Source organism: Acipenser ruthenus, chromosome 1 (assembly GCF_902713425.1).
Source record: "Acipenser ruthenus chromosome 1, fAciRut3.2 maternal haplotype, whole genome shotgun sequence".
In the NCBI taxonomy this organism is placed as follows: domain Eukaryota; kingdom Metazoa; phylum Chordata; class Actinopteri; order Acipenseriformes; family Acipenseridae; genus Acipenser; species Acipenser ruthenus.
Genome location: NC_081189.1, coordinates 35,473,713 through 35,490,247, shown reverse-complemented (window position 1 = coordinate 35,490,247; position 16,535 = coordinate 35,473,713). Strand labels below are relative to the sequence as shown.

Genomic DNA, 16,535 nt, shown 5'->3' with positions numbered 1-16,535 from the left:
ATATTACACAAACATCATAAAGATAAAGCACATTGCACCTCAGCAGTTTCCAGCACTCGCTTGGTTTATTCTTGATTGAAAAGGGCTCCATATGCAAGAGCACGCCGTCCTAAAAGCAGTAGTGAATAAGCGCAGGGCTGACTCATGAAACACCAAATGAAACAGAAAAAAGACTTCCCACAACGACCATTCTGGGATTGTGATCTCATGCAGCAACTCGGTTCTCGATTCTTTTCTCCAAAGTGAGGGGCGTTTCTAAAAGGTTAATTGGTGCTCTCAGAAGCCTATCACGACGCGCGACTGACTATCATTTACTTGAGACACTCCAATCAATTCTAGCCAAATTCCGGGACTAGTCACTCAAAGAGCCAATGAAAGTAATCAGCAGTTCAAACCGGGGCGTAGCAGCTTGCGGCTGGGCGAGGAAACAAAAGAAACAATAAAAAAAGCCTTCCGGGACACATTGATTTCCATTTCAACCGGCGCGGGCGCTTTTTTTGTATTTTTAGTAACCACATCTGTAAATATTTTTATTTTTTATTTTAGCATTTATTTTTAATCTATTTAAATACTTTCTTTTGAAAATAGTTTAACAATGACCAGTAGCACATCATTACTGGTTACCGAGGAGACGGAGCCTGAGCTCCCGCCGCTGGTAGAAAGGCTTGAAGACTTGGGCCTCGATGAGCACGGCCCGCAGAGGTATTTAGGGCCGCAGGAAGCCCCGATCGCTGCGGTACATCAACATCACCAGGCGGCCCAGTTCAGTTTGCTCGGGACCGTGCTGGACCTGCAGCCGCAGTCGCGACATCAGCAGCAGGACGAGGAAGTGGAACTAGAAGTGGAGGAATTAGACGAGACAGAATCAAACACGCTCCTCACACAGGCCCAGATACCATGTTTGGGCTCTGTTATGCTGCCGGGGTTGGAGGCCCCAGAGACGATCATGCTGTACACCGGCGGCGTGGAGGATCCCCAGCAGCAGCAGGTCCCCGGGATGATAATGATACTTCCGCCGGGTTACGGAGAGCATGGTTTCGAGGGCGATCATCCTTCTGTCATGCGGAGGAAGAGCGTCAATACCACGGAGTGTGTGGAGGTGCCGACCTCCGAGCACGTAGCAGAGATAGTTGGCAGACAGGGTGAGTCCTGCAGCAGAGTATGACCTGCGTTATTAAAACAATATCTGCAACCCGGCATTTACTTGTAAACCGCTGAAACGGGTCACTTGCATTAAAAAAATACATCTAAATAAAATATACACAATTTAAATAGCATTTCATGGCAAAAGTAATTATGTTCTACATTTGTGAACTGCATGTTTCAAATTTCTTTTTCGTGGTCAGAATAAACGGGGTTCACCTTTTTCTAAACCAGTATACCTGGGCGGGTATTTTGTTGTTTTTGAGGCGGGGTAATACATGATTCGAGCGATTTAAGTTTGTTTCAGAATGTGTTAACCCAAAGTGTGCACTGCATGTAGTGTCCGGTCTGATTTTGACACGCACAGGCTGTTTTAAAATCGATCGTTGAACTGTCTGGGTTGGCTAGGAATAGACAATGTGTGGGTTACTTGTATTACGGTAGAACAAGTCGAATGCTTTCCGAAGCACTTGCTTATGTGAAAAAGCAGAACATTGTTGGTCATATTTACAAATCGCACATTATTTACGCTTGGAAAGAAGCTTTACACTCACAATACGTGACTTGCATTCTTAATAAACAAGCCTGTGTAACCGAAACTATGGGGGTGTTCACATAAGTTCTTACCAAAGGACATTGCCCTGAAACTACAGATATAAATGTAACTATACAGAGCAGGTTTCATACTATCAAAACATGGTGCTGATTTTGAAAAATGCTTCAACTTTTTATAATGTTTGGCCAACGTACGGCAAGTACTGTGTGTGTTTATTTTTTGTCCCACTGTCTCTTGAATTTCAGCCAAAAAATGATCACATTTGTGTTCGCGTCTCCTACATTCTTCCACGGTTTTGAAGTCTTGTTTACTTTTACAAAGGTAGCCCCCATCCCGCTCTTTTTAAAATGCTTGCCACAATCGCCCATGCAGTGCTCCTGCTACTAACGTACAGTAATTATTATTATTATTATGCTGCATGTACTTTAAAACATGGGTTTATAGGGCAATAACCAACTTCACCAATTTGTGTGACCATATTGTAAAGTCTCCTGTATAACCTTTTTTGTGAATATTATCTGGTAAAGACCCATCCTAGACTTCTAAGTGGTTGTTTCCATGGTATTTAAAATGCACCTTCAAGCTATTGGGCCCTTGGTTATGAAACTCTTCACCCAGTTGTAATGAAACTTGGAATGGCCATTCCACTGGGCTTGGGCTATATCCTCAGAATAGCTTGCCTAATCTTGAATCTTTATTACAAAAAGGTAATCCAAATACTTGTGCTGACATACTTTCACTGTACTGACATCAGGTTTAGCATTTTATTTAGTGCAAATGCTGGTGATGTATAGATATTTTTTAAAGGGTGAGTTGTCTTTTGGTTTTGCAGGTGACCGACTTTGTCATGACCCAGCTTTGAAAGCTTCAAAAGGGCTTGAATAAAACTTGAGTAACAGCATATGCTATTCATTTAATATTTCAACAGAACATTCTGCCATCCTGTTTAAAAAAAAAAAAAAATGAATGTAAAACTTTAATGGGAACTACATTCTGTTAAATTATATCTTCTTGCTAATTTCTTTAGTGGGCCTGAAGAGCCCTTTAAATATTTATCTCCCTTGTGATGGCATTTCAGCAGAATTCACCACTCTGCTCTCTTCCCTAGGTTGTAAAATCAAGGCGTTGCGGGCCAAGACCAACACGTACATCAAGACACCAGTGCGAGGGGATGAGCCAGTCTTTGTGGTGACAGGGAGGAAAGAGGATGTGGCCATGGCTAAGAGGGAGATCTTGTCCGCAGCGGGGCATTTCTCTATGATCCGAGCGTCTCGCAACAAGACGGGCCCATTGACCGGAGGACTCCCTGGTGCCCCCAACCTGCCTGGCCAGAACACCATCCAGGTGCGAGTGCCTTATCGGGTCGTGGGCTTGGTGGTGGGTCCCAAAGGTGCCACGATCAAGCGTATCCAACAGCAGACGCACACCTATATCGTGACCCCCAGCCGAGACAAGGAGCCAGTGTTTGAGGTGACGGGCATGCCAGAGAATGTGGACCGGGCACGTGAGGAGATTGAGGCGCACATTGCCATGCGAACCGGCAGTTACGTGGAGATGACTGGGGAGGAGAACGACTTCCACTACAATGGCACTGATGTTGGCTTCGAGGGGGGGCCTGGTGGTGGTGGCGCTTGGCTGAACAACCGTGCCCCGTCGGGTGGAGGACCCAGTGGCACCCGCATGATCTCCAACTACCGCAACGACAGCTCCAGCTCCCTGGGGAGCGGCTCCACCGATTCCTACTTTGGGGGCAGCCGCATGGCAGACTTCAGTCCCACCAGCCCCTTCAACGCAGGCAGCAGCTTCTGGTTTGGGGAGTCCTTGCTGCCCCTGGGCTCTGAAGACCTGGGAGGAGTGGAGTCTCCTGGCTTTGATTCCTTGACAGCGCCACCTCCTCCACCGCAGCAGCAGGTCATCTGGAGCCCCTTTGAGCACGGGAACCCCCTCTTAGGGTTTGAAGGGAAAAACCAACGGCGGGATAGCCAACCCAGCACCCCACGCCTCTCACCCACCTTCTCTGACAGCCAGGAGCACCACCGGATGTACATCCAGGCCTTCTCCTCCTCCAGCGAGAGCTCCACCTCCAGCTCGCCCCCCGACTCTGCCAGCTCAGCAGGGCTGTGTCAGGGCAAACGGGACTGCATCAGGTGCTTCGAGAGCGAAGTTATTGCTGCTCTAGTGCCCTGTGGCCACAACTTGTTCTGCATGGAGTGTGCCAACCGCATCTGTGAGAACAGAGAGCCTTTGTGCCCAGTGTGCCAGGCCCCTGTCACGCAGGCCATCAGGATCTTAAGCATGTGAAATCCCAGTGAGTTAGTTTGTGAGCAAGATTGATGGATACAGAGGCATTTGAGTGGGTGATGGGGCGAGCATATGGAATCTGTTGGTATCGTCTTGTGTTTTGCATTTTTATTTTTTGACTTAATCATTAGGCAAAAAAAAAAAAGGTTAGGATTAGGCTTAAGTTGTTGGTCATATAACATGCATACACAGGGTGTTTCAAAAGCACTGTACCATAATAGTTTTGTTTCTTTTGTCCTGTTGCAGGTGAGACTCTAATGTACCTCGATGGCACAGTATACACTGCAGTGGGTCAGGGCTTTTGAAACACCCTGTAATATCATTTTTTTTTTCCCTGAATAGCTGCTAAATTGAGAAGAAACTACATGTTCTATTGGCCCCCAGCCTCTTCCAGAGATGCCAGTTGTAAAAGGGAGAAAGTGGCGCTTATTTTATTTATATATACATAAAAAAAAGGTCATGCGCTTATGTATCCGATTTTAAGACCCTATGGTATAGTAGTAGTTGGTCTGGGTTGGAACTCTACTCCAAAAATAAAGCCACACCTCTTAACTGCCTCTGATAGTACTGCCATGCTATGTAACCTTTTTTGCAGTTTACAACAACTTGTGCCTAATTCCGCTGTTAACAATATTTCTGTTTTAAAGAATTCATGTTTGCTTGGGAAGGGGTTTTACAGTGGAGCGAGGATAACCGTTACTACAGATCAGTCCATTTAGAGTGAAGGTATTAATGTTTTACAGAAGAAACTTGGGAGCCTACTTTGGACAGTCAGCGTAAGATCAAAGGATCAAGAAATCAGTCTGTTTTAACCTTGATTGTTCAAGTACACCCAACCAGAGCTTTTAAACGTGGGGAAGTCCACTGGTCCATCACAGAAAAAGGCATTTGTGCAAGCTTTGGTTGTTAATGAGGCTGTTCAAACATTCCATTTAATATTACATTTTCTTTTAGAATAAGTAGTTTGAATTCTGGAGAGTCTTGGTTTCCTCCCTTTTTTATGTTTTTTGTGTGCAAAGCTCACTGAAGAGAGATCACCCCCCAGCCTCCCCTTTTTAAAAAACAAAAAAAACAACAAACACCAAAGCTGTTGTCACAATTAGGCTCTCAATCACAGTCTGCTTTCTTGCATATATATTTTTTGAAAATGTGAATTGTAGCTTTTACTGAGTATTTTAGCTGATGCCTCCCCCACCTTCTCCCCCTTTCCTGTAGTATAATGCATCAGTGGTTTTGAGTTGCAGGTGAAGTTTTGACAGGCCGTTTTTCCAAGTCCCAGCTTTGTTTTAAAGTTTAAGTAGCAGTGTTGCCAATCTTCATGTAGCACACCAGGGGAGCCTATTTCTCTGTGATGGTTTGCAGTCTGTCCTGGAAGAGAAGAGGAGACTGGTGGTTAAAACTAGTTTTCTGATTGGCTGTGTGTGCATCTAGTCCAGACACTGCTCTCCTATTAGTACAATCCTCAGCCAGTTACAGTTTGTAACCACATCAGACAAACTTAGTTAGGAGCCCAATGGACTTTCCTGCAATAATTGTTCAACAGTAATTCTTTCCAAAACCAAAAAAAAAAAAAAAACACTTAAATTGGTTGTGATTCACTGATCAAGGTTAACATTGACTTTTTTTGCATGTGTTAAACTGGTAAATATAGATATTACATAGTTAAATGTATTATATATATATATATATATATATATATAATGAAAAAGAAGTTTACAAATAACAGTTTTTATTTTTTCATTATGAGAAATGCCTTGATGGCGTATTAAGGTGTGATGCATACCTTTTAAAGCTAACTGCTTGTAGTATAGTCAGTATTGAATCTTAAACTTAGCTGCCGTCTTGTTATGAACGGATGTTCTCAAAGCATGTGTTTTGTATTATTGTATTGCATCGTACACTGCAACTAAAAAAACAAGGAATTAACCCATTACGTGCGTGTACTATTTCTGTAAACTACAAACTAAGAATGACATACTGTACCAGTTAGTTTTACTAATTTTACTACACTTTTGTTATGTATATGTAGGGAAGTCATAGGGATTATAAATTCAATATATTGAGTAAAGTTTAAAAAACATATATTTTATGATAAAGGGCCTTTAACTTGTGTGGCCAAAGCACTGATATTATTATATATTTGCTGTAAAGAGAATTCTAAGAGTTTTATTTTTCTGATATTAAAAGTTACTTAATAAAGACAGTTTCCTTTAAAAAGTTGATGTACTTATTTTCTTTTTTAATTGTGAGTGTGTGTGTGCTGGGTTCAGTTTTCAGTGCTATCTTTTAAAATTAAGTATTAATTGGTGACAAACAGAACTATCATGGTAATACTTCACGTAACGAAAATTACAAACAATGCTCATCAGGTTCCTGACCCATCCCATACACTCGCCATTCTGATTCCTACCTTCTGTCTTCACTCCAACTTCATCTGGTCCTGGTCTCTCTTGTGCATGAAAGCACAACTATGATTAACTTTGACTTCTTTTTGAGGATATTTAAACACTTTGCTAACAAATATGTTTTAGAGTAATCCCTCAGCCTGTCATTATAAAATCTGTTTTTCCCCCTGGGACTGTAGTCATTCTTCATTTAAAGATCACAGGGGGTCAGCTGATGGTGCTCTTGGGGGTTCTGGGGAGGAGGGAGATGCATTGTTCTAAAATAACCAGAGGACAGGTGCTAAAGTTATGCAATCTCTCGGCTACTGTAACTTGGGAAGGAATGGCTTTACAAGTGTAAGACTTGGGTAACCTTATCTAAATATTATCTACACTACATATTAACTATGCATTGCAGCAGTAAGTGATATTACACGTGTATTAGCCTGTCCAGCCTAGCTTCCTTAAATCAATGGTTATCAGCAAGTTAACCCAATCCACCTTTGAAAGAATAAAAAGGACCTTTTGTACCCTGGACCAGGCTAGTAGGTATAAAAACGACCTGCTATTCTACAGCATTCATGATGTATATTGATCTCTGGTTATACTCCTATAGATAAGTATTGAATCAAGTTAATTTGACAAATACAATGTTAACGCTGGAGGAGGAGAATGTAACTTAGCAAATTGTATTTTGATGTACTGTGACGGTAGCATCACAGGGCGGGGGGGATCACCCCTGCCAAGCTTGCCAGGGGGGCCCCTAAATGGCAGTTTCTGTGAGAAGTTAAAAGGCTTAAAGAAAAGTGTTCATGCTTCAGGACATTGAAAGTGCAGCGACTAGCCTGACAATGTAACGCTGTTGAATGAAACATTCTTTTTTCTTGCCAAAAGCTGCAATTTGCATTTGGTGAAATTCAAAATGAACGATAGCAGCTGTTGTGTACCTTGTGTTACAAAAAGCAAGAGAAAGGTATGCTTTACTAATAATTATGTTCAAGTGTTTATGATGTGTTTTGGGAACTTGACGGTAAAAGTGCTTAGATTATAAGATCTATCATGTCACAGCAACTAAGAAAATAGCAAAATAATAGCCATGGCCGGCGTTGGCACCCGGCCAATCGCCAGGGGCCCCAACACCAGAGGGGGGCCCACACACATACATGTACTATTTCTGTGCCAGCTATCTAACTCAAGCAGTCTTTAGGACTAGAAATGTTTCGTTTTTACTAAACTAAACTATGGGTGCCGAAAGCTATTGGCTGATCTCGACATATATTAGACAAATGTGCCAATTAAAGACATCCTATAATTGGCACATTTACTTTCCAACAATCAAGACTTTCATTTGACAAGCATTTTCTTGAGCCTCAATATCATAACATCTGAACGCCTATTATAATTCTACGATTTTAAACCATAAAAAATTAAACCTGTCGAACCTCCAAATTTAAAAAAAAAAACAAATCTGGATGTCAAAAATGGAAGGAAAAGACTACAAAAAAGCAAAGAAAAACAACTGCAGTAATGGTTTCTATTACATGAGTAGGTGTTAAAACACTCCAAGATAAGCACCAACTAAGACAGCTTCTTTTACTGTAAGCTAATGTGATACATCTGCATCCTGCTCCAAACTCCTGCTTCTTTTACTGTAAACTAATGTGATCCATTCCTTCCATCTGATGATGCAGATGTCCTTCTGCCTGGTGTTGATGGCTGAAGTGTAATGCTGGCTCCAGGGATCACCCTATTTTGCCTCCCTGGCGCATCAGCACACACAGCGGCTGAAGTGGGGCCTCCCTAGAGCATCAGCATGACAACCGTCTGGACTGAGCAGAGTAGGGTACTTCTCTAGGGTCTTCAAGTGGGCACCTTCCATCCTTGATGTTTCGTCGACTAGCCCACAATACCTTAAGAGGGTGCAACAGTGATTCTGGCATCCCAGCATCATCCCCCTCCATCCCCCACTCAGCCAAGCCCAGCTTACTTACCTTCCTTTCCACTGACATTGCTTTCTTTCTACTATGCTTGAGGTCCCCAACCAGACCAGAGCCAGTTGCTGCTCCTCTCTGCAGCTTTAGATAAATTCTCTTGGCCATTGAAGCCGACATCTCTGAGAAACAGGGTTGTGGAGTGTGCCACAAATCCTCAACAACCCACCTCCACTGGGTGTACCTGCATATACCTGTTGAGGAAACTGATCCTGCTCTGTTCCATTGTCCATAGATCTTGCCAGCCATTCTTGCGATGTTCTACACTCCCATCTCGTCCATTCTCGCTGCTTGGCATGGGAAACTACCTTTACGCACCTCATCCTCTCTTCCTGCTTTTGCACCTCGTTGACTACCAGCTTCCTCAGTTGAGCTGGGGCTGCTTTGTGCCATGTAGAAGGAGCTGAACTGAGACCAAGGCCTCCTCTTCCATGCTGTACTTGCCCCATGATATCACTGATACGAAGGGCAGCCTTTGCATCTTCCACAGCTTCCTTTGCCGCCACTTTCTTCCAGTTTAACAGGTGCTGCCTCCTTCACCCATTCGTAGTGTGACTCTACCAATGTAATTTCCAATCGAACCTTGGCGTACTTAAACTCCTCTGTTAGAGCCGAGACTGGCAGCTGCAGTATCCCTTTACCATACAGTCCCACTCTGCTGAGGCAGCGTGGAACTTCTCTACTGTTATCAAGGAAACATCATACACAGTGAGTGGCCTCAGAAGTCTTGGCAGTAGACGAAACTGAAAGGACCGGAGTTTAAGTTTGCCCGGTAAAGCGCTGCTGTCTATGATCTTCAACCCTTGCACTGCTTGATGTCTCACTTCTCCCACTTGTCCTTTAGGTCCCCATCATACCATCTCCAAGACCAAGACTTTTTACAGGCTTCTCAGGCACTGTTGGTATTGCCTCACCGTTAATGTAAAACTGCTTATCCACTACTTTACCTTTAATTTATACAGATGCTCCTTGACATAGTGGGGCTTGAATTGCATTCATGACCATTCAATATTATTGATTAGTTTGCCCAATAACTGATTAGTGTAGGCTACTGCTGTAGTCATGTCATACATGTATGCTCTAATTAAGTGGTTCTCAAACTTTTGGGGTCTCTTGTTTGTGGTACTTGATGCCCCCACCCCTCCCCCAGCACACACACATGCATATGTACATATACTGGTAAACAAAAAATTGATCAGTCGTAATAAGAGCAAATTTAGCACTGCAAATAACAGTTTACCGATTGTGACCAACGCTTACTACGTAGTAAGCTGATAAACAACATACATTACCAGATGGCAGCGGACTTCATCCAAAATATGCAAGCTTAAAAGGCACCAGTCAGATGCACAGGCCATCTACAAACTTTGACATACGTGGAGGTGTCAGCATGAAGATATGTTTTAAGTTATATACCGTATAATGGTAAATTTTTGGCTGGCTGATTTTTTCACAGCACGTTCACAAAAAAAAAAGTCACAGTTTTGCATTTATACTTTTAATTCCAAAAACATTTAAATAAATGTTTATTTAATTAAATATGTCTGCTAAAACAGTATCTCATTTACAGCAGCTCGTTATAGCATCTACAATGTAACTGCAGCAACTTGGAGAACAACAAAGAAGGCCTTCTAATCAGTTACAGTGTTTATCGTTCTTATGTGGCCCTTAATTTTAAGAACAAGTAAACTTTTATGATAAACATTTGCTGTCTCTATGGTTCACAACATAACACAGTGGAACAATCACTACTATGCAGTAATTATAGGGCAGTATATTGCCATGTTTGAAATCTTTAATAATAAAGCTGAAAAAGCTTTTATTTCCTTCGAAATCATTTCAAACGGGTTAATAGACTTTGCGATACCTGCACGATGCCTGCGTTAATAGTCGTATCTACAACTTATCGACAATAACAATCAACCATTTTGTTACAGACTTTCAATAAGTGTATCACAAACATAATTAAACCTTTGTATATAAAAAATACACAAAAATGCTTAACATAACAAAACCTACTACAGTAGCAGGCGCAGTTTACACTGCCTCTGGGTTTCTGATCGCAACATCAATTCCACATTTTTTAAATCTGTTGATGGAAATGTCTGGTCTATTTTTAATGTTGTCAAGCAAATTGGCTTCATCACTGCCATTCTCACATCCACGTTGATATCTGACACATGTCCTGCCCTTCTTTAACCTGTTCTGTATACCAGTCTGACAGAGGGCAGGATCGCTACGAGTACTGTATGCAACCCTCTGATTGGTGGAAGTATTATTGGCAATCCAATCAAAATAGCCAATAAAGCCCAAATAAGTATCCGCCCGTTATACGGTATAGGCTAATGTGCATTGTAATTTATTTATTTATTTATTTATTTATTTTAAATTAAATAAAACCTGACCCTTCTAGTGCTCCTCCAGTTTGAGAACCACTTGCTCTAATTGGTGGCAGTCGCATTCCAGAAGCCAAGCGTTCTCCCCCCACTACCCATTTTGACGCCCTAATAATGACTTCCATTGCCATGGTAAAAGCCAGTGGAGAAATAGTGCATCCTACCATGATTCCAATTTCTAGACATTGCCATGTAGTGGTGAATTCTGAAGTTGAAAAACAAAATTGCAAATCTCCAAAGTAGGTTTTCACTAAGTTTGTTATTATCCTCAGTACACTGAAAAAATAAAATGCTGCCCAAAGTAGTTCATGTGTTACTGAACCGTATGCATTAGCAAAATCCAGGAATGTCACATGGAGCTCCTTCCTCTCCCTTTTAGCTGTTTGGATTTGCTGCCAGTTCACACTGATGTGCTCTAAGCATCCTGGGAAACCTGGAATACCGGCATTCTGTACTGGTGTGTCAATGAAGCAGTTCTTCAATAGGTAAGCTGACAATCTCTGAGCAACAATGCTGAAGAAAATCTTGCCTTCCACGTTTAACAGGGAAATAGGGTGAAACTGACCGTACTCATAGAATCTTTTTCTTTGGGTATAAAGACCCCACCTGCTCGGCACCATGCTCTTGGTACAGCCTGTTTTTCCCATGTTACTTTCACCAATTTCCACAGGATTCGTAGAACACCAGGGGCACTCTTGTACACTCTGTACAGAACTCCATTAGGCCAGGTGATGATGACGCCCTTGCCTTTTTCACAGCTTGCTCTATTTCTTTCCACTTAGGCGCACAGTCCTCCATTTGGTATTCTGGGCTCCTGCCTTTTTGAATCTGTGTGCGTTTTCTCGAGATATCTCTCCAGCTCAGACTTTTAGTGTGCCATTTTCTCCCTTGTGAATAACTTCCTTGCAAATTTGAATGAGTCTTTATAAAAGTTAGTTCTCGCACGCACCTTCTTTTTGCAGCATTTCCATAGGCGCTCAGCTCTGTGCAATGTTGCAAGCTTATCTTTTATGACCCTTTGTAATAGATTGAGTGCTTCCTTCTGACTTTGTTCTGCTCTCCTCCATTGCTTCCTCAGCTACCTCCTTTCTTTACTAAGTGCTCAATCTCCTGCTGCCATCTAGACTTTACAGGAATAGTTTGTACTTTCTCCTTTCTTTTTTTTCAACTCCAAAGCTCTCGCTTCCATATGCGTAGATGGTATCTCCAAATGTATCCAGCTTCTTTTCAACTGTTCCACTTAATCTTTCCAACACAAAATAGAGATCCGTGTTTACTGTGTCCCACACTGTTTTCTCAGCTCTTGGCCATTTAACTCCAGGCTTGTGCCCGTTGAGGTTCTTTTCTCTCTTACGCTGGTTCATCTGACCGGGTTCACAAGGATCATTAGGTTCATCACTAGTTGTGTTTATGCAAGTCCTCCTCTCATCTATGACAGGGGTGCTGATATCCTGCGAACTGTGGCTTGCATCCTGCCACTGGATTTCATTCGACTGACTTGACTGACTTTGTAAAAAGTACTGATCAATGCAAGGCCTTTGTCCCTTCTCCCTCAAGCATTTCATTCTCCCTTAATGAGTAAGTACACTGTCAAATTTCTATGTCAATTTAAAAAATATTATTTCTGTAACGTGTGTGTTCTGTTTTCTGTTAATTGTGTACTAAGTAAGCTACAGTAAAAAAGAAAATCCACTAAAATCATATAGTTTTAATTACACAATGTTTTTTTTTTTTTGGACTATTTTCACACTGTACAGTAATGTGTAAAATGTAGCAGCATGATTTATTGTGTGTTACCGGTAGACTAAAGTAAAAATGAAAGTGCGCTACAGGTATTCTTTTGATCTGTGAATAGGCCTATTGTGCAGATTTATTACCTTTTTTTTTTAATTAGACAACTCGTATGTCCAGTTTAGCGAGTGACTACTGATTATGAAAACCTTTCTGGTAGAATTTTTTTTTTGATTTGTTGGTAAAGGCGGGGGGGGGGGGGGGGGGGGGGAAGAGAGGCCACTGGAGGTCCATTGCACGGGGCCCACAAAAACCTGGTGCCGACCCTGAGAATAGCCACAGCCATTTTAACTAATTAAGAAGTTACTGTGTCAGAGGGGAACAAAAAGCTAAACTCCTGCCACCGGTAGTTTGTATTCTCTTTCTGAGCTGGTACAACTCTAAAAGGATACTTGCTATTACTTTTACTTAAATATAACTTAAAAATCATCAAGGTAGTCATCACTCTTCCAGTAACCACTGCAAGCAATGAGCATCTGTTTTCTGTTTTAAGTTTGGTTAAAACCTATTTACGAACTTCCATGACCAATCCTTGTCTGAGTGATCTGCTTGTAATGGCAACTGAAAAATCATTGGAAAAAAAACTTGATTTTGATGTCCTGGTTGATATCTTTGCAAAAATGAAGCCTAGACAATATCCGCTGCTTCACTAGGTTTATTCATGCAATTGTTGCAGAGTTTTATTATTATGGAGAGGGCAGGGCAGGACCCCCTCCCTCTTGTGAAGTGACACCCCTGTAAGCAGAGTGTTTCTTCTACATGTTTACCTTGTATCCATCTGAGGCAGCTCAATCTCTGCAGGACCTAGTACAGCAGTGTCAGAATCAAAGTTGCTTTTCAAAGTGCGTCTGCAGTCTTGAATTAACTGTACACATGCATGTTTAACATGATAGTTAAAATAAGCATATTGTACAAAGAGCAACAGAAAAGCCTTATTTTAATAAATAAGTTGAACATTTGAAATGCATACAAGTTTTCTTTTCAAGTTTGACGAATAGGATGTTCAATACATGTTTGTACTGGACCAACTTGTACACTGTTGTTTAGCACCAGAGAAAAAAAAACAAACAAAAACATGGCTATTTGCTAATTTGCTGTCTATTTCCATTATACCTGTAGGGTAGTTTCATTTTAGTAACATTTTGCATATCCCTCAATCTTAAAGAAAGTTAGTTTCTGTCTGTCTGTTCCTTTGTGCATTCGGACCATAAAATTACAGCCATTAGTAAAATGAAAAAGTAGGTCACCATGACCTACATCCACTCCATATGTAAATGTTAAATTGTACATGAGACAGGTTCCTCCATATAACCAGATTCATGATACTTTCTGAACTTAAAATGCTGTATAAAACATTTTATGACAACAGGATAAGCAGTTCACTAGATGCAAGTCTGACATATATAGGCTACATGTGCACACTGTATACCTCAACTATATTCTTGTCACTGGGAAGATGCATGCACAGTGACGGGTAATGTGCTTTAACAAATGTACGGTAGAAAATCAACTTTCATTAATTTCAAAAAGTTTATGTATGGTAATTAGGAGGAAACAAAAAATAAATAAATGTAGATGTGTGTTTGTAGTATCTGATCATCTTGTACAGAATCCAGGAGCCCTGTTTCCAGTTTCAAGGGGTGTCTTTGGTTGACCGTTCAGTTTGTAATGTGGGGATTGTTGAGGTTCTATTATCCATGCAAGGTTTAAAGAAACAGTATTGAGCCTGAATCGCTAAACACTCAATTTACTAGTTCTGTAGTACCTAAAAATCCCCCATTACTACTATTTGAGGTTTACAGATAACTCCACATTTAGACCAGATTGCAAAAAGTCCTCGACTTGGAAGACCTGTACTACCAGCAGGATCCTTTCTTTGTATGACCTCACACTCCTGTATTTCCACTGGAGAATAATACAAAAATGCAAGTCAACTGAAATAACCACAAAGCTTTTATTGATGTCTGACTACACATTATGCATTTTGGGAACTTCTGGTGATCTCAACTTGAAAATATGCATTGGAAAAATAACCTTGCATTTAACTGTAGTAGTGTTTAATATAAAATGAATACAACAACATCTGTTCATACAGATATTTAACCAAAAAAACAAAATAAAAACACTCCTTTTAAAAGTTTCTAAAAGTCTAGATTTACGACAATAACTTCTACCACTAGTCTGCATAAACTCAGGACAATTTATTATGTTTTCTGTTGAAATTTGCATAGCCAGAGGTTACATTTACACACAAATGGTTTATTCCACTGGTTGAAAAAGAATTCTTAACTTTAAAAAAGGGAAAAAAAATTCTAAACATAATATAAATATAACTAGTTTGTAGTCTATGCAAATACTATAGCGTATCAGAAAAGCTTGGAAAGGCATGAACACTAAATAAATACACATGCCTATGCAAAAAACTATTATACAATTTTAAAACCTGCAAAAATGTCATCCATGCATGGTTATAACTACTATATGTATACATCTAAAATACCAAAAGCATAACTTAAATACTGTAAGATAATGAAGTTTTTTAAACTTAGACCACAGAACGGCTTATAAAATAGTTAATTTTTAAACATCTTAATGTGTTTGATTAAGGACAACATAATTTGTGTTAAGATGTTAACACACACATTGATGTCTAATCATTTATCAAGGTTCTTATATCAAAATATAATTTGTGCAACACAATGATAGTTACCATATTAGGAACAACCAACATGACTCTGAAGCCTGCCTTGGCTTTGTAACAGTTTTCACAGATCTAAAGACCTTAATCTAATCTTTGTTGAATGTGCAGTTTTGCTTCTGTATACAATTACCTTGTGTGATAATTAAAGATAACTAGGTTTTTAAACATATTGGGAATCTTTATTTTTTCGTCCAAATATGGGGAACCATGTACATACAGTTTATTGAAATAATCTTAAAACTGGGTTTGCAAACATCAATGTTTTAAAATCATTATTTTTGTATTTAATGTAACAAACTTTTTTTTTTTTTTCTTTTTTTAAAGTGCCAATGCAAATTTATCTGAAGCATTATTTGCTTATACAGCTATGGCCAAAAGTTTTGCACCACCCTATAGAATGAACTAATTTTGCTTTTTAAAGCAGAATGAAACCTGCTGAATAATGTTACATTAACATATTGAATTGCATACTGCTTTGTAGTTTTCCATCTACTTAACTATGTGACATTTTGAAATCTAACATGAAATACTGTACTCTTATTATGGCTTCCAAACTTTTGCGATATTATTTATTTCTTAGCAGACGCCCTTATCCAGGGCGACTTACAATTGTTACAAGATATCACATTATTTATACATACAATTACCCACTTATACAGTTGGGTTTTTTACTGGAGCAACCTAGCTAAAGTACCTTGCTCAAGGGCAGCAGTAGCAGTGTCCCCCACCTGGGATTGAAGCCACAACCCTCCAGTCAAGAGTCCAGAGCCCTAACCACTACTCTACACTGCTGATATCATTTTGAAGTTTGTGATTACATGATTTATTTTATATATATAAATATATATATATATATATATATATATATATATATATATATATATATATATATATATATATATATATATATATATATATATATATTTATATATATAAATATATATATATATATATATATATATATATATATATATATATTATATATATATATATTTTTTTTATATATATATGTATTTTTATATATATATATATATATATATATATATATATATATATATATATATATAAATAAATATATATATAATATATATATATATATAATATATATATATATATATATATATATATATATATATATATATATATATATATATATATATATATATATATATATATATATATATATATTATATATATATATATATATATAAATATATATATATATATAAATATATATATATAATATTTTGTCTCAATCCTAAAATTCTAGGT

At 39.4% G+C, this 16,535-nt stretch overlaps 1 protein-coding gene across 1 annotated transcript; it reads left to right on the top strand.

Moving 5' to 3' along the window:
- The first annotated feature begins 323 nt into the window (after nt 1-323).
- On the top strand, nt 324-6,217 carry LOC117421564 (RNA-binding E3 ubiquitin-protein ligase MEX3C-like). Its single transcript, XM_034036102.3, has 2 exons — nt 324-1,142; nt 2,808-6,217. The coding sequence occupies exons 1-2, from the start codon at nt 596-598 to the stop codon at nt 3,998-4,000; spliced, it is 1,740 nt and encodes a 579-aa protein (XP_033891993.2). The 5' UTR covers nt 324-595; the 3' UTR covers nt 4,001-6,217.
- Nucleotides 6,218-16,535: the final 10,318 nt, after the last annotated feature.

Excerpts from the sequence above, each read along its gene's own strand:
- LOC117421564 (XM_034036102.3), top strand. The coding sequence starts at position 596 with ATGACCAGTAGCACATCATTACTGGTTACCGAGGAGACGGAGCCTGAG. Across the intron at positions 1,143-2,807 it reads AGAGATAGTTGGCAGACAGG|GTTGTAAAATCAAGGCGTTG; the intron begins GTGAGTCCTGCA and ends TCTCTTCCCTAG.